Below are 23,334 nucleotides of genomic sequence, written 5' to 3'. Positions count from 1 at the left end.
TAGCAGCACTTTTTACAACAGCCAAGACATGGAAGCAACCTAAACGTCCATCGACAGATGACTGGATAAAGACGATATAGATACACACACACATACACATATGATGGAATATTACTCAGCCATAAAAAAGGAATGAAATAATGCGATTTGCAGCAACATGGATGGACCTAGAGATTATCACTCTAAGTCAAACAGACAGAGAAGTATAAATATCATCTGATAGTGGTTTTATGTGGAATCTAAAAAAAGATACAAATGAACTTATTTACAAAATAGAAATAGACCCACAGACATAGAAAACAAATGTATGGTTACCAAAGGGGAAAGGAGGGGAGGGATAAATTAGGAGTTTGGGATTAACATATGCACACTATTGTATATAAAATAGGTAATCAACAAAGGCCAACTGCATAGCACAGGGAACTACAGACAGTATCTTGCAATAACCTATTACAGAAAAGAACTTGAAAAAGAATAAGTTTATATATATGTATAGCCAAATCACTTTGCTGTACACCTGAAACTAACACAACATTGTCAAACTATACTTAAATTAAAAAAAAATACAAAATACAAAAAAAAAAAAAGATGTCAAGTAGAATAGAGAAAGAAATAGTGTGTTTTGCAAGAAGTAAAAGTATTGTTTCATGAACCTTTATTCCAAACGTATACACGTATGTAAGTACAGGGTCCTGATATGTTATTTCTTAGAGTGAATTAAAATCTAAAAAAATTTGAAAACCACTAAGCTATTGGAAACCGAAAGGACTAGACCAGGGCAGAATACTCTAGAGACACTGTGTATGGATCAAATACTTATGAACTGTGAGGAAGTTTGTGGGTCAACAGAGCAGCCTCAGTCAATAAACAAGGACCACTGTCAGAGCCACTGTCAGTTACGCGGGGGCTCTCACAGCGTCCTGGAGCTAAGAAGTGTGAGCTCTCAGTCTGAAAACAGAAAAAAGCCAACACTGAAACTGAGCTGAGAGAAAACGCTGGCTTGTTTGCACAGCCCCATCTAGCATTTACTGGGATAAAAGAAATCTGGACTTTGGAAGGAAATGAGATGACAGTTTCTACTTCTACAGTATCACAGGCTGTGGCCACAACCAAAGGACTCATTCACTGACTGAGAGGTCAAGCCTTCTAGAACAGGGGCAGGTAGGGAGAAGAAGAAACCATTCTCCTAGTCCCGCCAAACTAGCCCTACCTTCCCGGCACAGCTGACCAAGGTGGTGGACTCTCTGTTCTCAGCAGGTCTGCATTCTTTTGTTCCTACCAGCTGGACCCTCGCACACTCACATCTCTGCCGATCCCCCCTGGGTCTAATGAAATAGCCCAGCCCGAGCTATACAGTAGCAAAGGAAGCCCTGCACAACAGACAAGTCCTTCCGAAGTGGAGATTTGAACAACAGATTGACAACATGATCTTTCAGGAGATGTCACGAGACCCTGTGTCCTCCTTGGGAGTTTAATTCAAGAGAGAAGCAAAGATATTTTTCACATGATGGGATCTCCACATCTCCTTATGCTGAGCCAGACCTGTCCTCACATTCTGACATCCCTTAAAAAGTAGGAGACGTGATCTGTCCAAATTAGTCAACAACAGCAGGTCTAAGAAAAAATTCAAAAATTCTTCATTTGTTCTCAACTCTGACAAGAATGTTAATCATCTTATTGGTCCTATTAGAAAGGAATGGCTAAGAGACAATTCTAGCAACAGCTTCCTGCTAAGAAATGAAAAAAGGATTTCTAACCCTGATCATAATCATTCTATAAAAGCACGCCAAGGTGCAACTATCACATTCCTTCAATTTTCAAAAAGGAGATAAGGAGGCAAGGAGACAAGCAAATTGCCCAGGGCCTCGCAGCGTGGGAGCAGAGGCAGGGATGGGCACTGCTACAGCCTTGTCTGGTTTTCAGCTTCCTAGGTTATGTTCCGTTGACTCCTGACGCTCAGAGCCCAGAGTACATACTGCCAAATTCCCTTCTGAGAAAGCTCCAGTACAAGGAAAGCTGGAATGTATGTGTGCCACTGTGTAAGTGTGAGATTGGTACCTGTAAGAGAGCATGGTGCATCGTCACCTCCAGTTCCGCTAAAACATGGGCGGCATCCTCACTGTCCTCTTGGACCTCCAGGTCCTCCTCAGGGATGGTCTCCCAGTTGCCCCGGTGAGCAACCAGCGTGTGCACGAGTTCATACTGGCCGGGGAGCGCCAGGCTGACCCGAGTCTGAGTCCCGTGGGTGAAGCGGAGGCGCCGAAACTTACAGTTCTCCTCACTGCCCAGCTTGGTGGTGGGAAGTACCTGCGCCCCCAGCAGCAGGTTCAGCAGCTGGCACTTGACCTTACAGTCCTGGCCAAGGATCAAGATGCAGGGGAGGCAGTCCACCATCTGCTGGAGGTGCTTCTCTTCCTTGGGTGGGAAGGAAATGCAGCTCAGCTGGCCTGGTTGGGGAAGGGGAGGGTGGAGGAGGAGAAAGGGGGGCAGAGAGAAGAGTGAGGAGGGGTAGAGAGAGACCCACACAGAGATCCCACTAGGATATTAGGTTCCTAGAAATTCCTTTTCTAGGAAGCTCTTGGTTAAAGGAGATGTCAGAAAAACATTCCAATCAGAACACACCTCCTCAAATATCAAACAGGAATCCCCCTCTCTGGCTTATCCCCAGAACAGCTGTTTCTATCTAGAAAGGTGGCAGTGACTTGATCTACCCTCCCCTCTCCTTTTTCACCCAGTGGAGGGACAGCCTCAGGTGTTTACAAGGACACAATCCAAGATCATGACAGTGACAAAGCCAGAAAAGTCCAAGGACTGGATATGCCAAAAAGAAAGCCTTCCTTATGACCCAAGACCTACTACTTGAACACACGAAGGCCCTTTTAAATGTCTCTGTCACATGCAGTTTTAGCTTATTTCCCTCATTTATGACATATTTTGTAACTAAATATATGAGCTAATCTTTAAATATACATATATCAAAATAAAATGTTATTCAAGGGTGCATAAGCTCTAGAATCTTTTCTGGTTCATCTCACTGATAGCTGGTGACAGCATCCCAGCTGCCAAGTCATCTGTTTTCTCAAAACACTGGATGCTCAATTAAGATCAATATCTCCTAATCAAATCACGTTCTTTCAGTTTACAGAAGACAAGACCCCGAGTAAGACAGAGGGAAAAAACTTGTTAGGATAAAATACGGGCAAATCTAGGAAGAGATGTGATCCATCTCAGAAACACCCTTTCAGGGCACCACACTCATCGAAATTGTGAGCTTCCACAAATGGATCAAACAGTACTCAAGAGAAAACACAGGCTTCCTAAAGTATGAGAACCTCTGTTTAGGAAAAGGAACTGAAAATTAGTTGGCTAGAGCTTTCAGATTCTGAACTGAAGCATTCCCTGACTTGTTCAGTGCCAGTGCTTGCTTGTGTCTAAGATTCAGGCAACCGTGTATTTGTTCAGAAAGGCACAGACACGCAGTTCTTCGGCTGTAAGAAGGCCAGTCTCTGAGCCAACTGCATACATCTTAATTGAAATTTGGGGCGGCACCAACTGAAAAAGTATTTGCTTTAGTCACTTAATCATGAGCTGCATTAAACCATTCGTAAGCTGTTTATCTTGTTCATGTAACTGAAGCAAGAGAGGCCTGGTACATTTAAGAGTTTGTTCTGCTTCAGATTGTACCTATCCTGCCACAAACTATTTCAAATCCTCCAACCCCCGTCTCTTCCACAAATGGTACCAGCAAAAGGTTTAAAGAAGTTGGCTTTCACCCAGACCCCTCCACGCATTTCAGTAAGCCCCTCCTTCCATGTCTGCCTAGAAGTACATCACCAGCCTGTGCATGGATGTCAGCAACACCAGACACTGAAACAAGGAAATCTATTCTCCTGGGAAAGAGATGAAAAAGCAAAGTGTTAACTGAGTGCACAATTCTGTGCAAGGTATTTACTAAACACAAGAGCAAAACACCAGACCACTGGTCTAACTTTTGGCCTACAACCTAAAAGCAAAGGGACACAGCCAATTGCTTGTGCAAGTAGCAATGGGCTAGTCCAGAGTCCCCTCATACTGTGTTCACAACTAAACCACATTTATCACAGTTGTCGGGGAGGCAAAACAATCTTCCTCTACCCTTTTAGTTTCTTCTGGCTGGGTCTAAGAATTAAATTGACATGAGACAGATTAACAGAAGAAAAGAAAATTTAATTACGTACACACAGGGGATGCGAACATGAGACAGTCCAAAGACAGTCAGGTGAAATGAGGTACATATATCGTCCTGGACTAAGGAGACAGGAGTAGGGGGCTGGGTCCTCAAAAGAAAGGAAGGCAATTCACAGGAAGAATGAAAAGAGTAAATGTTTGGTAAACGAATGTTTGCTGGGCCATCCAGAAACAAAGGGGACACAGAGAGGACTCTGATCAAACAGGCCTTGCTAGGCTCCTCCCCTGTCTACCACACCTCGTTTATGTGACACTGGAGCTGGTTCTGGTGATTGCCCTCTTCCTAGGATAGACCCCCTATCTAAATTCTTCCGGGCAGTTAAGATGGAGGAGGTAAAAGCTCTCCCTGAGCCTTTTGTTTCTTTAAAACAATCAGCCTAAAACAATCTTCACACCAAAGGGACACTTTGAGGGTGACAAATTTTGCTCCCCTACACAGTCTCTTCTAGTCATGTTTATAATTACCAAAAGCAGGAAGAACTATCATATTTCTCTCTGTATCCTCAACACCCAACAGAATGACTAACACGTAGTGAGTGCTTTATGTTAAGTGGCTGTTTGCTTTATGTAAGAATCCACCGACTGTGGGAAACTGTCTACAGAAAGCCCTAAGCGGTTGTACTAAGTACTAAGTACAGAAAAGTCCAGTGCCATGATGAACAGCTTAGGAGCAACTGTCATTCCTAAACACCTCCTTCATCTCCACGTGGAGAGTAGAAGTGGACAACAGAATAGGACCTCCCCATTTTCCTTGCAGAATTCACCCGCCACAGCCTCAGCCCGAGCAGTGAGAAGTCCGGCTAGATTCACTCTAATCTACACTTCCTATCTTCTTCTTTTCTGATTCCTCCTCAGATCTCAGATGGGTGTCTAAGAGTAAGTTCATACTCACAACCTTCGTAACTCCTATAACAAAAGCTGGTACAGAAAAAGAAAAAAAAAACAATAAGCCTAAATGAGCTTTGCTACTGTTGCTGTTAGGAGACTAGATAATAGAGGATGAAAACCAACTAACCATTTTTCAGGACAAGTGGGAGAGATCGCAACATCTCTGAGACACAGGGTCAATATAGGAAAGCCAGTAAACCATGCTGCATCAGCCAAAACCACAGCAGACACACCCCATTATTCATCTGAGCCTAATTATCACACCCCCATCTCTGGAGTGACAAAAACAGTCACTCCAAATAAACCGGCTAGAGTCAAGCAACTGGAGGCTAGTGCAATGGGAGAGGGGGCTGACGCGGAGATAAGTCCTAATTTCTGTTTCCAAAATTGGTGCACTCTGCTAGGGTCCTGTGTGCAACCCACCAGCCTGAGAAAAGGTCTTCAGTGTGGATGTAGCCATCTGTTTTTCAGTACATCGTTATCCAAGCCCTTTGCTGCTCCCACTAATCTTTAGCTTTTTCATTGCTCTTCAACATGACTACAAGATTTGAACAAGGGCATGGAGAGAAATGAAGTTGAAATGAGATGGGTTCACTCCTTATTCTTCTCGACAAATGGTTGGGTGAGAGAAGAACGCAGCGAGGAAGCGGGCAGAGTGCGAGAGAGGAGGGCAGCTGATCCCAACCCGGGCTTCACCGTGACTGGCTCTGTGACTTTGGCAATCTACTAGCTTTTTTCTAGCCTTGGATTTCTCATCTGTGAACTAAGGCAGTTGGATTAGATCATCTTTCACATCCCTTCCAGTTCTAAAATTCCAGGATTCCTTCAGGTTTTAACTGTTGAAAGGAAAGTAATTGAGGGGGGATGGACAGTTCGTCTGGTTGTTTTTATTTTAAAATTATATATGAATTTAATTATGCAAGCTCTCCCAGGAGGACTATAGCTGCAGATCAAAAAGCTGACTGAACTAGCCAGGGACTCCGAGGACCTACCGCGCTGTTTTAGCAGGTTCTCTAAGGAAGAGATTAAAAACTCTAGACTGTCGGTAGGAGGCAGGAAGAAAACCTGTTTCAGAGCTAGAGCAGCTGCGTCACTGACAGTTAAAGGACTTTCGAGTTAATCGGGTTTTCTTTTGTAATTAATATAACAGCAGCTGCATATGGGGCGGCCAGAAGGTAACAGCATGGCCCTCAGCTGGAGCACATTAACCCTGCCAACTCTGGCTGCAGGAAAAGTCAAATCGTCTTAAGCATAAGCCGAGACTTTTTTTCCCTTCATGGTTCTTAAATACAGATGATCTTGATTAGGGTTACTTCTAGACAAAGGTTTCAAACTGCCAGAAGAGTAGCTAAAGCAGCAACCCATTGTGTTTATCTGTTTTAGAAAAGGAAGGGGAATAAAGTATACCACCTCCAAATATGTCTTTTTGACACAGTGATTGTTTTGAGTGGGTTATTTTTTAAGAAACAGCAGACCCAGGTGAAGCTCTGAAAACTGAGAAGTTACACTTTTGTGAGAGATATTTATATTCAAAAGGAAAAATCTCCATTTGTGAGGGTGTCTCCCTCCAGTAACAAGAAAAAGAGGACTCTAAAATCTCTAGACACTCTTATCAACACAGATGGCAACCACTAAAAACTGCCTAACAACCTTAGCCCTGTTTACCATGCTTTTCCTGGTAACTGCCCATAACTAACTGCCCCCTCCCCAGCACAACACTGTTTGTCTTTAGCTGGAGATGGTGTTTAAGGTAGTGGCTTGGGCCATTTCAGAGTTACTCCATTTCTCCCGGGTGTCTTCCATGTGTACAGTAGGTATACATGTTATTCAAATTCTGTTTGCTTTTCCCCCGTTAATCTGTCTTTTTAAACAGGGGTGTCTCAGCCAAGAAAGAACCTAGGAGGGTAGAGGGCAAACTATTTTTCCTCCCCCACAATAATATTTACTGACTTCATCACTATTTAAAGTATTTATCACTTTATTTGCCTCATCTCTTTTAATGCTCACAATTCTACCAGGCATGAACTATTATTATCCCCATTTATAGATAAGGAAGCAGTAGCTTAAAAAGCAAAACAAAATTAAAAAGGACCCATGTTTCTCCATTTATCTAAGCAGTTAAAAGGTAGAACACAGGGCAGTGCAGGAGCTGTTCTTAGGTCTCGGGGGGGCCAAGTAAATACTTCCTGGTAGACAATGTTCCTGCAGGGTGGCAGAATATGCCATCCCCAAAATGCCACTTGGGCATAAGGATTATTTTGAGCTAAAGGCACTAGACACACAGCAGGTATAAGAAGGGCACTCCGACCTCCCCTTTTTCTTCCTGAAAGTAAGAGATAAACTCCCATTGAGAAGATGCCCTCCCTATAACAGAAGGAAAGCAACATTCTTATCACCAGAGACTAGCAGTCCAGGCCAAAAAAAATCTGTACAAATAAGCCTTGTTAAACTAACTGGTATCTTCCCAGTTACTTTTCCACCATGAACTCCAAGCCCCTGTGTTTTGTCTCGTTTTCATAATTTACTTCTCTTTGTCCAGTTCAGTATATGAACATTCAACTCTGTTTCTTTGGGTCTTCATTCTCTTGTGAGGACTCCCATGTACATGTAAAATTTAAGAAAATGTTTATGCTTTTCTCCTATTAATCTGTCTTAGGTCGGTTGAAAACTTAGGCCCAGATGGAGACCCTAAGAGGACAGAGGAGAAAATTTTCCTCCTCCACATCCCCTACCACATTTCCCCCTAATCTGGGGCCAAGCACAACTTAGTAATTATAAGACCTCAGCTTAAAAAAAAGCAGGCTGACAGAGTCCCTATGAAAACTGCACAAAACCATAAGGAATAAAGGCTGGGGGAAAAAACTCACAGTATTACCACTAGCTAATGAACACTTTAAAAAAATGTTGTTATTCTACCTAAGATCTCTAGGGTCTCTTTTCTAAAAGAAACAGTAGGGGCTTTTCAGAGAAATTTTTAATGTTCCTCCCATCAGTCAATCTGAATGCCCCTTTGGGTTTGAGGTTGGGCCCATTCTACAAAGGGAGAACTGGTGGGAAGGAATGCTAATGACTTTTTGATGTCTCTAGTGACCCATCAGCATAGATACTTCATTAAAATTATGTTTGGAGTAATGGATATACATCGACACATTCTCCTTGTTGCCTGTTTTTCATCCCAATCAATAAGATGAGTGACGGCCAGGGTAAGGTGTAGTCCACGGCCAAGGTGGGGAAGGCACTAGGGGGAGTAGGTGAAATGGAATTCTAGCTCTGCCTTATCATGTTATTGCAACTCATACGGTGGACAGGGCTTCAGAATCGACTCAGGTCTCAACAGTTACTACTGCAATACTTGTTCCTGATACCCAAGGACTTCCCTCCTTCGGTAAAATTTTTTATTTCACCTTTAATATTGAACTTGAAGTCCTCTCTGAAGTGACTGAAATACAAAGGATTTTATAATTCACTAAAGTAATCAGTGACAGAGATATGCACTTCCACAGGGATGCAGTGATGTTTTATTTCTTACTAACTCTATGTGCCAAGAGTAGAGAAAAGGGGGACAAATCCTAAATTGAGAAATGAACATTACAGTCTTTCTACTACAATCAATTCTACTACAAGCTTCAAAGTATTGACCTACAAAAACCCCAGAAGCTGTGAGACAAATAATTGTGCCAAGAAACATTTATTTATCATTTCCAAACAAGCTCTATGACCTTCAGCTAAATTTAAAGGAGTCTGAATTTACAGAGGAAGCATCCCCATTTAAGGAAAACATATGCTTAGGCAGTCTGGGTTTCAGAATCTTCAGGACCAAGCAATCCAAAGTATTTTGGTTGAATGGGATGGTTTTTGGAGATTAGAGATTGAAATGTACTCAAGCAGCCAAAGGTCTTATTGGAAGCTGAAAGTCAAGCTGGCAGAAATGTCACTAAAGTTATCCTACCTGGTGGTCATGTTCAGATCTCGAATAGTTCCCAAGAAATAGATTGTCCTGGCACCTGGGAAGATGACATAACCTCTGACTCCACCCCCAAGGCTTGTGCACCTGGGAGACCTGTGAAATGAAGAGACCGCACTCAGCAGCCTGCTGACAAGTTTCCTTCTGGGAGAAACTGCCCCTGAGGCTGGTCATGCTGTAGAGGGAACAGAAAGGCAGCTGGCAGCTGAAGCTGTAATTTAAGGGATGCAGAGATGGAAGCGGTTCTTCAGAGGAAGCCAACCCCATGCTTCACTGAGGGCTTAGTTTCCATCATTTGGAAGACAGCATCTTACAGCGAGTAACCATTAAGAATGATCCAATGGGGGCAATGTGGTAAAAGGACCAAGGAACCCACTCAAAGGGGGGACTCACTGATAATTTAACCATAAAAAATTTTAAATGATAATGTTTTATTTTTTTAATGAAGGTACTGGGGATTGAACCCCGGGCCTTGTGCATGCTAAGCATATGCTCTACCACTGAGCTATACCCATCCCCCCTTTAAATGATAATAAGAAAAAATCCACTGGAAAAAATCAGAAGTCCACACTGATATACATAAATAATAAATCAACAGGAAAAGGAAAGCTCTTCCTTCCCAATTACCAACTCAGGAATAGTGGATAGAAAAGCCACCCCTGTGGTCAGTGGCTGCTAGGCCTAGTGGAGGGAGGCATCTTTAGGAACAAGACAGTCAGTGAAATCTTAGAACACCTCTCCACAAAACACTAATCAATTGCAAAAGGAAAAGTGGAGATGTTAAGGTACAGAAACCTAGAGGACACCAACATGACCAGTGATGAAGCTTAACATCTCCAAGGGTGGGTGGGCTGACATCGTGTACCCCTGATGTGATGCCCACCACGGCATTCCTGTGCTTAGTCCTGCTGAGAGCTCATGGCTGAGTCTAGTCACAAGGAAACAGCTAGATCCATGCTGAGGGTCATCTAACAGGATGTAAAGCCTGCTCTTTAAACCTGTCAAAGATACAAATGCCAGGGAAAGGCCAAGGGACTGTCCACATTAAGGGAGCCAGAAGAGACATGACAACTAAATGCAACATGTGTTCCTGGATAAGATCCTGGATCAAAAAGAAAAAGACATTATTGGGACAGTTGGCCAAAGTTAAATGGGGTCTGTGGACTGGAGGGTTTATTTCTGATTTGGGGAATTGCAGGCTGGTAAGTAGAAGCATGTCTTTGTTTTGGGGGAAACGGGCACTACAGTGTTTAGAGGAAATAAGACAACCTATTTAGAGCCTGCTTTCAAAAGGCTCAGAAAAAGAATAGACTATATATATTATACCAGAAAGAGAGAGAGAGATTGGGTGATGGGGCAAATGCAATAAAATCTTAACACCTCGGGAACCTGCATGAAGTGGGTATGAGAGCTCTTTGTACTGTTCCGGCAACATTTACATAAATTTGAAATTATTTCAAAATAATTTTAAAAAATAAGCCAAAAGGATTACTAGCAAAATGTATCCAGGTCTGGATCTCAGAGGAAAGAGATTAAGAGAGAGAATTTTACTTGTAAAAAACCCAGTGGTTGGGGTGGGGAGCAGTTGGGGGGGGTATAGCTCACTGATAGAGTGCATGCTCAGCGAGCATGAGGTGTCCTGGGTTCGATCCCCAGTATCTCTATTTAAATAAATACACACATACATACATATATAAATAAACCAAATTACCTTCCCCCTCAAAACAACAACAAAACCCCAGCAGGTAAAAAATGTATCAAATACAGTAATAATGTAATTTTAACAATAAGTCTTCACTGCCCCCACTTCTGCCCTGCACACTACCTTCTCTCTCAATCTCCCTGGGATGATTTACTGATGCCAGTTCAGAGTCTGGGGAATCCAAGGCACTAATCTAAGTAAGTAGTTCAGGATCAGATTTAGGATTCCAATCCTCTAGACTAAGCAGTATAGAGAAACACCGGCTCCAGTATGGGACACTTTGATGGAGGTTACCTATCACTTATCCAGTTCACTGAACAAGAAGCCACCAGAGGAAGCCTGACCTTGCACAGCCTTGCAGTGCCCTAAGGATTACTGAGCACTCGGGAACACATCTCTACCTCTTCTGTGGGACAGGCCTCCTCTTTATCACATACCAACAAACCACATTTCCAAGTTGCTGCAACAGAACTTCTCCCTGTCTCTCCGCGGAGCAAGAGCCAGCAGAGCAGGCCAACGGTTCAATCAGGAGAGACTGAGCTAGGTTTCCCCAGCAGGGTTCTTGTTCGCCAAAAGAGTAAGAATGACTTTTCTCCCACTGTTTCCCCCCATATTCCTCATTCCTTCTTGCACCTACATGTCTCTTACTATTAAAAGTTAAAACTAGAGTATGTTGTACAGAATATTCCTAAAAAGTACACTCCCTATTGGCTTGGCCACTGTCCCTCTAATTTGAATAAAAAGAGAGCTTTTATTCAAAGTAGTCTTGTCACCTAGTTGCTTTTTTTACCTTTATTACCTAGTTGCCTTGGTCCTCGGTCTGGAAAGGTGGGTTTGATCAAAAAAGCCCTGGGAAATGCAATTCTCTCCCATTTACATAGACTAGAAAGGGCAAAGTCTGCCTGGCATGAATAACACACGGAAGTCTTAATCTGATGAAGCTAAAGCTGGACCTTTTTTACATCTGAGTGATAAAAGTGATAAAAGCATTTTTGAAAAAGAAGGGTGAGGTTTTTTTTTAAATAATCAAAGGCTCTTATGAATACATAAGCTATCACTATTCTTTGGGGTAGTTTTGATGCATTATTAGTTGGACAAGTGAAAAGTAAAACCACCCTCAAGTTCTGCTTCCCATCTTCCTGCCCAGAGAGCACAGCCCCAGGGAGCGGAAGCCACTATAAAGGCCCACTCCAAAGACTTGGGGTCAAAAGGCTCCTGCAGCCACATGGCACCAGCTGGGGATACATCCAGACCATTCAAACTGCCTGCTAAAGGCAACAGAGGAAGGCACTGCACGTGATGGGCACTTTGATCAGAGGCCCAGAGGGGACACTGATGAGTCCCCCATGCTCTGACCAACTTTCCTTCAGAGCATTTTGGTTTGGACTTGGGAGGAATATTACATATGAGGAGACTTTCTCAGAGAGGCTGATTTATAGCTTTAAGCAAGGGGCACGTGTCTTAACCACTGCTACATCTCTTCTCCTCTGTTCAAGTGTCAAGTTCCAGGATCCCCAATTTACCAGACTCCCCATTTAACAAAGAATTGAATCAATTTTCAAGCATGGGGTGGCCTATACCCAGACTGGAGATCTAACAGGGGACTCCAGGCAGGCCTCTGAGCATCAAGAAAAAAAAGCAGCATCTTTCATATAGACTCACCCTCTACACTCTTGTTATGAACGACAACATTCAGATTCCCTGGACCATGTAGGAAGCAAAACCTATCATCTCCAGAGGTGAACTATTTTCGTACAAGAAGTAAGGAGAAGATTCACCTTAGGTCTCAAAACTGTTAGGAAAAAAACCCACATCCTCTCAGATACCTCATACTCGTCATACTGGCTTCCCTGTGAGTAACCTCTAAGAAAGACAGGAAGATGAAAGATGCTCTAAAAGGAGTCTTCATGAACGCACTCTACTTTGGAACCATACAAACAAGACAATGATAATCACTCCATCAAAGACAGGTTGGAGCTAATTTTCCTGTATTGCCAGATAGTAAAGAAACTCAACTCCTGTTTTTATCAATGCCATTTAATCTTAGAACTTCTCATATGCCTTATCCCCATGCCCTCAAAGACTAATGGTTAAGCAGGTGATCAATTTGTAGAAGAATCCTCTAGAGGGATATGATGAAACACTAATCCTTCTTTCTTTCATAATATCGATTTAGAATTAACAAATCAATAGTTGGACAGTGCTTCCCCATTGTGTGCCCTGTACCTAGTACAGAGTAAGGCATTAATAAAGATTTGTTGAGTGAATAATATTAAAGATTTTCTTCCCATACCATGTAAAGCTCTGGTATTGCATACAACTCATTCTTGAGGACATGAAAATCATCCTTTGGGATACTGGCATAGAATGCAGTTCCAGCCTCATCAGTCATCTATCAAATATTTATCATCTGCATTGCAAGCGATACAGTATTCACGAGCTAGTAAGCAAGATGACACCCTATATACTTAACAATCACACAAATAAGAAATAAAAATAAAAGCATGATCTGTATGTCCAGAGCTTACAGGAATTGAGCAACAGGGATAAGGTAAAATTCATACTGCTCTTTAGTTCAGCAATATTTCTTGAGATTTTATCTTCAGAAAGATTGTTTCTGAGAAGTGCATTTACTGCAGTAAGATTCTTTGTTCCCTTAACCTAGTGAGAAAGAGAAGCCTGGAGAAATAAATGGAGATACTGGGAAAGTAGACAGAGCAAAACAAAACCTAAAGACCAGAATGGATCTTTATTTAAATCCATGTTTTCTTCATTTTTAAAATTAATTTATATATATATATTAGTGGAGGTACTGGGGACTGAACCCAGGACCTTGTACATGCTAAACATGTGCTAAACCACTGAGCTACAACCACTCTCCATGCTTTCTTTAAATACTACTTGCAAGGCTGAAGAACTAACCATACTGAAACCAGTAATGGCTTTTAGGGCTAAACTAATCATATTGCAAATGGTAATAATCTTAAAGGTAATAATGTCTTCTTTTAAGGTCAGGCAGAATTATCCAGCCTTTTTATTGGTGGGCTGCCCTGTGCCGTGGGAAAGAGATTATCCTAGGAAAGGAAGATTAGAAAGGGGAAAGGGTAGAAAGGCCATTGTATTTGGGGAGGCCATTTCTTCCCAAAATTCCTCCCAGGGAGCTTGGGGTTGCGAGAGCAGCGAAGAGGGGCTCGATCCCCTAAATGTCAGGGACTGGAAACTGAAATAAGAGGTTGGAGTAAATAGTGTCACATTATACTCATTCAATCAGATAAAGTCTCCCCACTGAAGTAAATTATGGTTCCATGGCAAGCTACGGAGCCTGAGTTATGACTCACTTGTAACAAATCATCTCCATGCCAGGGTGCATTTGCACTCCCATGGCCAGGTCAGAAAAGAACAGGGGGGGACTCACAGAAGCTGACTTGGACTAGGAGCATAGAGACCCGGGCCTAAATCTGGCTTCAGCCCAAATTGTTGTCCCTCATTCCATCTTTCTGCTCCTCCCATTCTTCCCCCAACCCTCACGTTTCAAGTTCCTAATCTAATGTTTACCAAGTACATCCATACAAACACACTCAGATGCCACATATGTTTAGTATTAACCATGTGCCTGTGCTAAGTGCTTTAATGTACACTATCTCTAAATGTCACAACAACTTTGTGAGGAAGACATTAGCACTCCCATTCTATTTCTTTATTTAGATATAATTCACATATCATAAAATCCATCCTTTTGAAATTTACAATTTATCGGTTTCTAGTATATTCACAAAGTTGTACAACCATGACAACTGTCTAATTCCAGAACACTTTTATTCCCCAGAAAGAAACCCCATACTCGTTGGCAGTTATTTCTCATTTCCCTCTCTCCCTGTCCCCTGGCAATCATTAATCTACTTTCTGTCTTTATGAATATGCCTATACTGGACATTTCAAATAGATTGACTCACCCAGTATGTGGCATTTTGTATCCCTCCCATTTTACATATAAAGAAACCAAGATTCTAATAGGTTAAGTAACTTGCCCCAAGTTACACAGTTAACAAGATGCTGAACTTGAAGAGCTCAGGTCTGATTCAAATGCTTGCACTTGCTTTTCACTATTATATGCTGCTTCCAGACAGGAAGAAAACTGAGAGAAAGTGAAAGTTTTAGACATTATGGGGGAAATGGGGTTTTGCTCATCAAAGGTAATAAAAGTAATAAATGAAGAGCAATCATAGCGCCATCTCTGCTAAGCTGAAATGTTGAGGCAGCTCTTCTAAATAGATTCTGGCAAACCCATGAAAGCACACCCATCACAGTCTCTGGTTGTTTTAGCCCACAACTTCCCTCTGCCCCTCAGCCCCAAGAAGATGGTAATTATAAGAAACCAGAGGGTAAAGATTCTCCTCTCTCCCAATTTTCTGTCCCTTCCCCAGATGTCACTCTATCACTTAAATTGTATTATCCATGCAAATTTCAGTCTGACGACTCCAAGAGAAATGTCTATTTTAAATAAGTGCCCTACAGAGAACTATGTTCAATACCTAGTAATAACCTTTAATGAAAAAAATATGACAATGAATATATGAATGCATATGCATGACTGGGACTTTGTGCTGCACACCAGAAATTGACACATTGTAACTGACGGTACTTCATTTAAAAAAAGAGAGCGAGAGAGAAATAAATAACAAATAAGTGCCCCAGTGCTTTTTGTCTCCTTTTTTAATTTGGGCAACCAGTTTATACTAGGTGTGACCAAAAGAGGGTGACGGATGTTGGAGAAACTAAGCTGTTAGCGAACCAAAGGCAAAGAAAGCTATAAAAACCTAAGAATTGTAACTCACATAAAATGCCTGCAATCTAGCCATACCTTGGCTTTTTCCGATTTTTCTGCTTTAAGTGTTGTATACGTATATGGTTGAGATTAGATTACACCTTCCCAGGGGGCCAAGTTCAGATCTTCCTAATCTTTTTTATCCCTTATCCAAATAAACAAACAGGTACACGGTAATGATGATAATTATAATTTTTTTTTCTTTCTTAAGAGAGAAGTATAGAAGGGGAAGACTGATCTCCATTAACCCAAGACCAAGGCCAATGTTTTATTCGCCTTGTTGGCCCTCATAAGCAGTACTCAAATGTTTACTGAATAATAATAGCTAATACTTACACAGCACCTTACCAGGCACTGTTCTAAGCACACATATTAACTCCCAGCAACCCTTGAGGCAAGTACCATTATTATAATCCCCACTTCCAGGTGAGGATACTGTGGCACAGTGCAGTTGGGATTTGCCCAAGGTCACTCACTTAATAAGAGTGGAAGCAGGCATGGAGGAACGGAGCACAGCCCAGAGCATTCTAACTAGACACATTTGAGTCATTCCAATTTCTTAAAATTGAGAGGTTTATGACACACAGCAAAAGCCAGGAACTCTACTAGATCATAAAGCAAAAAAATACTTTACTCTCTGCTACTTTGTAATACTCCATACTGACTGTCTTCAGAAGTGCTTTATCTCATTATTTTGGAACCCTCTGGCAGAGGAAAACCATCTGAAAATTTCTCTCATCCCCTATGGTTAAGTGAAAAGAAGGCCAATGATTTGGGAAGAAAAGGAGGAACTGAATCAAGGAAATTTCACGGATAATTCAGTTTTTCCCTTATAGGCCAAGCTACTCTCATTTTACAGTTCTATTCCACCTACTTTTCAATTTCTAAAACATCACGTCAGGGGAGGGTATAGCTCAAGTGGTAGAGCACATGCTTAGTATGCACGAGGTCCTGGGTTCAATCTCCAGTACCTCCATTAAAAATAAATAAACCTAATGATCTTCACCCTCTGCCAAAAAAAAAAAACTAATATAATGTGATAATAAATACATAATAAATTAAAATATTTTTTAAAAGAAACTTAAAAATAATAAAATAAAACATCATGTATGTTATATACTCTCTACACGGCCCCCAGTGAATTCAAAACTGTCAGAATTAAGAAGGCAACCTGGTGGGGTGGGTGGTCCTTCCCCTCTTTCATGGTTAAAAGGGAAATTAAAAAAAATTTAAAATTAATCCATGATCATCAGTTGCTCAAATACCATACTACATCCAACCTAGAAGTCACTCCCATTTTGATAAGATGATTAAAACCTTCTAGAGGTTTGTTAGGTTAAGAATCGAGTGTTCCTTCACTTAACATTCCAAATTCCTATTAATCAGAAACCAACATTCAGAAAAGAGAGTTGAGACACTCTGAATGCACTTGATCTTGCAAAGATGGTCTGTAAAGGGAGAGAACAAGAAAGAGCTTAGTTGTCTTTTAAGAGTGATTTCTACTTTCTAACCCAATCACCAAAGCCGCTGGGAAAACGGCAACCCCAAAGTATACATAGCAAACGCCATCTCACTCATTTTTCCTGATGCTCCTTTTCACCTCCAAAGAGAAAATTCTCCTGAAAGGAACACATTTTATGTAACAAAATCAAATGGCTCCCAGTCCTGTCATCTATATCCTCCCTTGGTTTTATTTTGGAGGGACAGAGACTTCAGTCGGTGAAGAGAGTTAAATACGCAAAGATTAGTCCATGATGCACTCAACTAGAAAAGCCAATGAGGCAAAATACAAAGGTGCATTTGTATTCCTCAAGTTGGCTTTTAAAGAATAAAAACAAGGGATAACTAAGGTGCCTTGAAAACCTCCATCTCTCTGAGGTGAATCTACTTGCTGATTTTTTTTCAGTAGTAATTCTAAAATCAAGTTGTTATAAAGTTACAGCAATAGAGGGCTTTTCTAGACTAGCCATAAGAAAAACTTGTGGGCAGGGAAAGCCGCTGGAAAGCACTGCTGAGGGAAAGGGTGAAAGTACACATTCTGGGATCATCTCTGAAAACATCAGCCCTCCTCACCAGTTGTTTTTCGACAGCCTCACAGAAATCAGTCTATGGGCCCATTTTAAGAACAGCGTATTTCTGGGCATAAGATGTCAAAAATCACAACTTCAGAAAAGCTAGTCATCCCCACCTCCTCCCATTTATCCCTCGAGGTAAAATAAAAGCCTTTTTATTTACATCCAGGCCAACTGAATGGAATAGCATCACTCAGAATCTTCTTTATTTATATCACCATTTCTGGAGTCTCAGGCAAATTCATAATATTAAACATACAACTCTGGAAAAAACATAGGGCCCAACACACAAACTCTGAAAAGTTTTAACAATTCATTGCATTCTGAGCCTCATGATCGAATTTGCTGTCAACATCTCAATTAGTGTTTCTAATTAGTTGTATCAGAATCCCTACCAATGGTTTGGGTTTAGTTCTGAGGACCCACCCACTAGACCTACTCAATGAATCTGTGGGATCTAGACTGAGGTATCTTTTATTTTAATTAAATTTAATACACACTTTAGCTGGAGACTCACTCAATGAAACCCACTGACTTCTTTGCTATGTTGTCCCAAGGTTACATGGGATGCCAGTCCCTTCTCCCATCCAACCTAAGTTGTTTCCTAATCAGATGAAGGAGTTAACAAACCTTCCAGTTCCCCACCAACAGCAGTTTAAGAGGAAGCAAGAAATTGGGAAAGGTCAAAGACCCTGCAAGATTTTAAGTGCTTTAGGGCCTCTATCACATCCTAGAGAGAATTATGTCGTCTCAGGACCAAAAAAAGGATCCTTTCTCTAACCTCTTTACCATAAGCACAAGCCACATCTCAAGCAATTCCCTGGCACCCAGCAGGTATTTCATTTAGCGACCCCAATCCCATTTAGAGGATGTTCTTTACTTCTTCAGAGTTGTCTCCTGATTGATGTAAATACATTTCACATACATAATCAAACACACATGCACAACATACACACACACACACACACACACACAAATCCACTACAGGTCCCTGGCCTCCTAGGGCTCCGGGGTGGCCCTGCCTACCGCCCCTCTTCCACTTGCCATTCCTCCATCCCTAAACTGGGGTTCTGACCACTACTGCTCGCCCCCCAATTCAGAGCAACTTTCCCCACTCCTAAGCGTAACCTCCGCCCTCTTCAAACTGGGGGCCCTCCGCGCTCCCGCCCGCGCACAGCCGGCTCCCCCGGATCCCGCTCCTAGAGCTCCGGCCTTCGGGCGCCCCTTGACCCCTGGTCCCCGCCGGCAGAGTCGCTGGCGCCCCTCTCCTCCCCCACCCGGAGGGATGCCCTCCCACGGCATCTCGGATCGGATCGGCCCAGGCCCGGGGGCCCCGCCACGCGGCCCTTCTTCCACTTTCCGCCTCTCCCCGGGGTTGTTTTGCAGGGGCAGGGGTGCGGTCCACCCTCTAGTTTGCCTCTCCAGCCTGCCTCTCTGGCGGCTACCCTCCTTACCCGCCTGCAGCCCGATCTCGGCGACATCGCCGGCAGGGCCGCGCTCGGCCCCGCCGCCGTCCGTGGGGGAGGAGGGACAGCTGTGGTTGTGGGAGCCCTTGATGTCGCGGAAGAACTTCTGGGTCTCGCGCAGGTTCTGTCTCAGCCGTCCCAGGTAGCGGCGGTAGCGGCCGAAGCTCCGGCACAGTTCGCGGACCATTCCGCCGCCTCCGGGGCCGGGACCCGAGACTGGCTCGCTCCCCCACCGCACCCCGTCGCCCTCCATCTCCTCAGCCTGCTCTGTCTTCGCGTCTCGGTCCCCGGCCCTCTGGCCCGGTTCCCCTCCTCCCGCCCCCCCAGTGCTTAAGGCAGGAGGAATCCGCCTCCTGACGCCCCCGCCTGCAGTCGCCCGGGCTCCCAACCTCCGTCACCGCCGTTGAAAACAAACCAAGCCGCAGTGCGCCGCGAACGGAACCTTTCTCTCCACTACCCAGAGGAGTGGGGGGAAGGATCGCCGGAGCACCCCGTCATTGCGCGGTCTCCTGGGACTTGTAGTCTGGGCTGGAGCCGAGCTCCAAAACCTGGAGGTTGTAGGTGCGACTGATAACCCCTTTGGTATAAATCTCACCCAGAGCTCACTAGCTCTCCTGATTTAAAAACCTGTTCCTACTCCTTACAGAATTGTCCCTAAGGAGAGAGAGGAGCTGCAGAATCCGGGCGCCCGAAGTGGGGTGCTTTACCGAAATCAGAGGGAAAGATTTTAACAGAAAAGGAAGGAAACAAGACCGGGAACAGTACTACCTCCATGGCTACCCTAAATGGTTCTCACTTTCCGATACAAGTAGATACTGGGGAAGCAGCTAAAAATACCATGGACGTAGGGAAACCCCTTGTGTTTGCATTGCATCCTCCTTTTCCGACTCTCCTTCTCCAGATGTGGAAAAGGGAGATGTGAAAAGAGCGTTAAAGAGCTTTAAACAGAAGTTCACTCGATCTGTTGCAGAGAGAGCGAGCTGGGTAAGGGGAAGTTGAGGTTAGTAGCCTTCCAAACCAGTTCTGATTATCTTGGCTTCTGCTAATACGGAAGACTTTTAGTGACACGAACTGTCACGGAGCCCTGGACACAATTATGAAGGAAACTTGACAACCACCTCTTTTTCGCCTCCTGTTTTCTTTCTCTTCTTCTCCAGGCACCAAGCCCTCCTGTCTTTCTTGCTGTGGAAAGACCTTATCTTCTACTCAGGCCAGATTTCTTTTGCAACAGCTTGTTACTGTACTTCCTCAACTGCATTTAAAGAGGAGACTTGAGTTTGAGTTTGAAACTTCCCCAGTGCCCTACCTTGAGAGCTGTGAAGTAAGGGTTTAGACTAGTTAATCTTTAATTTTGTAAGTTTTGCTTCAAAATGTTCCCTTCTGTCTCCCAATCTCTCATCCCCTGAGTGCACGTGCTCTTAGCTAAGTGATGTTGTGATAACGGGGTTCATTCAGTGTAAAATATGAAGGCTGTACCTGTCCGCGGGCTTTTAGCATTTTGTAAAAAGGGGTTGCTGGTTCACATGAATCTCTACTTGGTAAATGGGTGTGAAGGCTGCCTTTAAGGAGGAACCTCAAATTCCTTCTCATGTGTTTCCTCCCTTTTACTTGCTCACATATTCTCCGCAGGCCACTCTTCATCTTTGCAAGACCCCCATGCAACCCCTAAAAGGCTCAGTGAAACAGAAATGAAAATACAAAATGAAAAGTTTAATACAAGATGGTTGATACTATTTAAAAGAAGTGCTATAATAAAGCAATGTGTGATGATTTGCCACACACAGTAACTTCTAGCAAAGGAGATCAGAGGAGAGAGTACTTGGGCTGGAGTTGTCCAGAAAAGGAATTGGGAATTAGTATCTTGAAGGAGGAGTGGAATGTGGGTAAGTGGAAATCATCAGGGAGGGCATTCTGTCAGGTGGAGCTTATCCTTTTAAAAACTACTCATTAGTTCTTTATATTATTTTTAAAGTAAATAATGTAGGACTGTGCTGTAAAATTCAAATGGCACAAAAGGTATGCAAGGGAGAACTAAGTCTTCCTTCTCCCTGTCTCCCAGTCACTTAGATCCCCTCCCAGGAGGTAACTACTGTTGCAGATATAGATACTATATAAATATGTATTTTTAAACACAAATGATAGCATACTATTCTTACTCTATTCTGCCCTTACAGATTCTTCCACACCAGAACATAAAGATCTGCCTCATCCTTTTTCACTGTGCATATACTACCATATGAATTGAGATTTTTATATAACAAGTCCTGTATCGATCGAACTTTAGTTTTGTGCAGTCTTTGGGTATTATGAATAATGCTGCAGTAATTAACCTCCTACATACATAATTGTTTTGTTTGCTTTTTGGGGGTTTTTGGGGGGGGTAGGTTATTTATTTATTTATTTTTAATAGAGGGATAGAACTTGTTCTACCTACCCCCATAATTAAAACAATTTGAGGGGTAATAAATAAATTATTTATTACTGTTTTAATGGCAGTACTGAGGATTGAATCCAGGACCTTGTGCATGTGAGGCATGCACTCTACCACTGAGCTATACCCTCCCCCCATAATTTTTAATATGTGTACGTCTCATCCTCATTTTTGAGCTGATGAGGAAAGTGATCGTTTCTTGCTATTTAAAACTTAAAGGATGTGAATGACAGTGAGCTCTTCCTAAATTATAATCACCTATAAGTCAAAATGTATATTGTGTTCAAATATCTAATTCTAAGGAGGAATGGGTGAAGAATAAGGGTTTGAATGTTCACAAGAGGATTTAAGATGGTCTGGGAAAGTGTTTCCTGAAAGTGATGAGAATTAAACAGTTAATGAAGATGAATGCACAGGTTGACTTTTGTTCCCTTCTAGAACACTAAAATGACAGTAATGAGATTTTTTTAAAAGCATAAACTCACAATAATGAGAGGAACCAGTAGCAAAAAAAAAAAAAGTAGAAGCTGGAAAGCAAATGGACAGTGTGAACTAAGTTACTAGCCCGGAGAAACCTGAATCCTAAACTCAGAGTGGGAAAAGCTGAGCCCCACCCTGATCAGCAGGGCTGCCAAGTACAGGTGCGTGTACCCTGGGCAGGGATTAAAACAAGTTATTTTGAAAGCTGTTTAAGAGCAGTCACATCCCCAAATCACATCCCCTCTCCTTCAACTCCCTTTCCCTGCAAATCTCCCCCCAAAAGACTGAAGTATTTATTCTCCAGAGAGGATTGAACAGGAGTTCTCTGTATAAAAAGGGAGATTAAATGAACTAAGATACTGGATGCTAAGATTCCCAGCCGTCCTCCTCCATTCAGTTCCAGCCCTCTGACCACCAGATGGTTACTCTCCAGAGAGGAAACTTGCAGTGTCTTCGTTAAGGAATTTGACCAGCCCAAGAGGCAAGGCCTAAAAGTACTGACATAGGAACCAAGTTTTTGGTTTTTATTAAGTATACTTGACATACAACCATTATATTAGCTTCAGCTATACAACATCATGATTCGATATTTACATCTATTGTAAAGTGATCATCACAGTAAGTCTAGTTAATATGCATTACCATACATAGTCAAAGAATTTTTTTTCTTGTAATGAGAACTTTTAAGATTTATTCTCTTAGCAACTTTCTTTTTTTTTAATGTATTCATTTTACTTATTTTGTTATTTTGGGGGGGTCATTAGGTTTATTTATTTATAATGGAGGTACTGGGGATTGAATCCAGGACCTTGTGCTTGCTAAGCATGCGGTCTACCACTGAGCTCTACCCTCCCTCTTCTTGGCAACTTTCAAATGTGCAATACAGTATTATTAACTCTGGCCACCATGCTGTACATTATATCTCCATTACTGACTTACTTTATAACTGGAAGTTTGTACCTTTTGACTCCTTTCCTCCATTCTGCCCCCAGCTCCCACCCTCACCCTCACCCCAGCCTCTGGCAATCACTAATCCAGAAGAGAAATTTTTATCTGGCTTGTTCATTGCTGTCTCTAGCACCCAAAACAGTGCCTGTCACTTAGTAAGTTTTCATTAGATATTTGTTGGATGAATGAATGTTCACTGGAAATATTTTGGAATATTCAGAAAAACACAAAGGAGAACATAAAAAAACACTCATATTTCTATCCAGAAAGACTCAGTGGGTTATATTTGTAGCTATTAATGTTTATCTCCTTTGGAGGAAGAGGAACAGGT

General features: G+C 42.5%; 1 protein-coding gene across 5 annotated transcripts in view; it reads right to left on the bottom strand.

Moving 5' to 3' along the window:
• Positions 1 to 19,514, bottom strand: part of DSTYK (dual serine/threonine and tyrosine protein kinase) — a 59,051-nt gene extending 39,537 nt beyond the window's left edge. The window contains exons 1-3 of one of the 5 annotated variants that reach the window (XM_072948370.1): positions 19,133 to 19,269; positions 9,065 to 9,175; positions 2,059 to 2,447 (exon numbers count right to left, since the gene is read on the bottom strand). In XM_072948370.1, coding sequence (XP_072804471.1) covers positions 2,059 to 2,394 — 336 coding nt within the window. In that variant the 5' untranslated portion in view covers positions 2,395 to 2,447; positions 9,065 to 9,175; positions 19,133 to 19,269. Of the gene's footprint in view, positions 1 to 2,058; positions 2,448 to 9,064; positions 9,176 to 19,132 lie in introns of all 5 variants that reach the window. The other 4 variants (XM_072948369.1, XM_006215485.4, XM_015248920.3 and 1 more) reach the window with 4 other exon arrangements.
• Positions 19,515 to 23,334: the final 3,820 nt, after the last annotated feature.

The sequence above is a fragment of the Vicugna pacos genome, chromosome 23 (assembly GCF_048564905.1).
Source record: "Vicugna pacos chromosome 23, VicPac4, whole genome shotgun sequence".
NCBI classification, from domain to species: domain Eukaryota; kingdom Metazoa; phylum Chordata; class Mammalia; order Artiodactyla; family Camelidae; genus Vicugna; species Vicugna pacos.
Note: the sequence above shows the minus strand (reverse complement) of the source record. Positions and strands in the feature narration are given on the sequence as shown.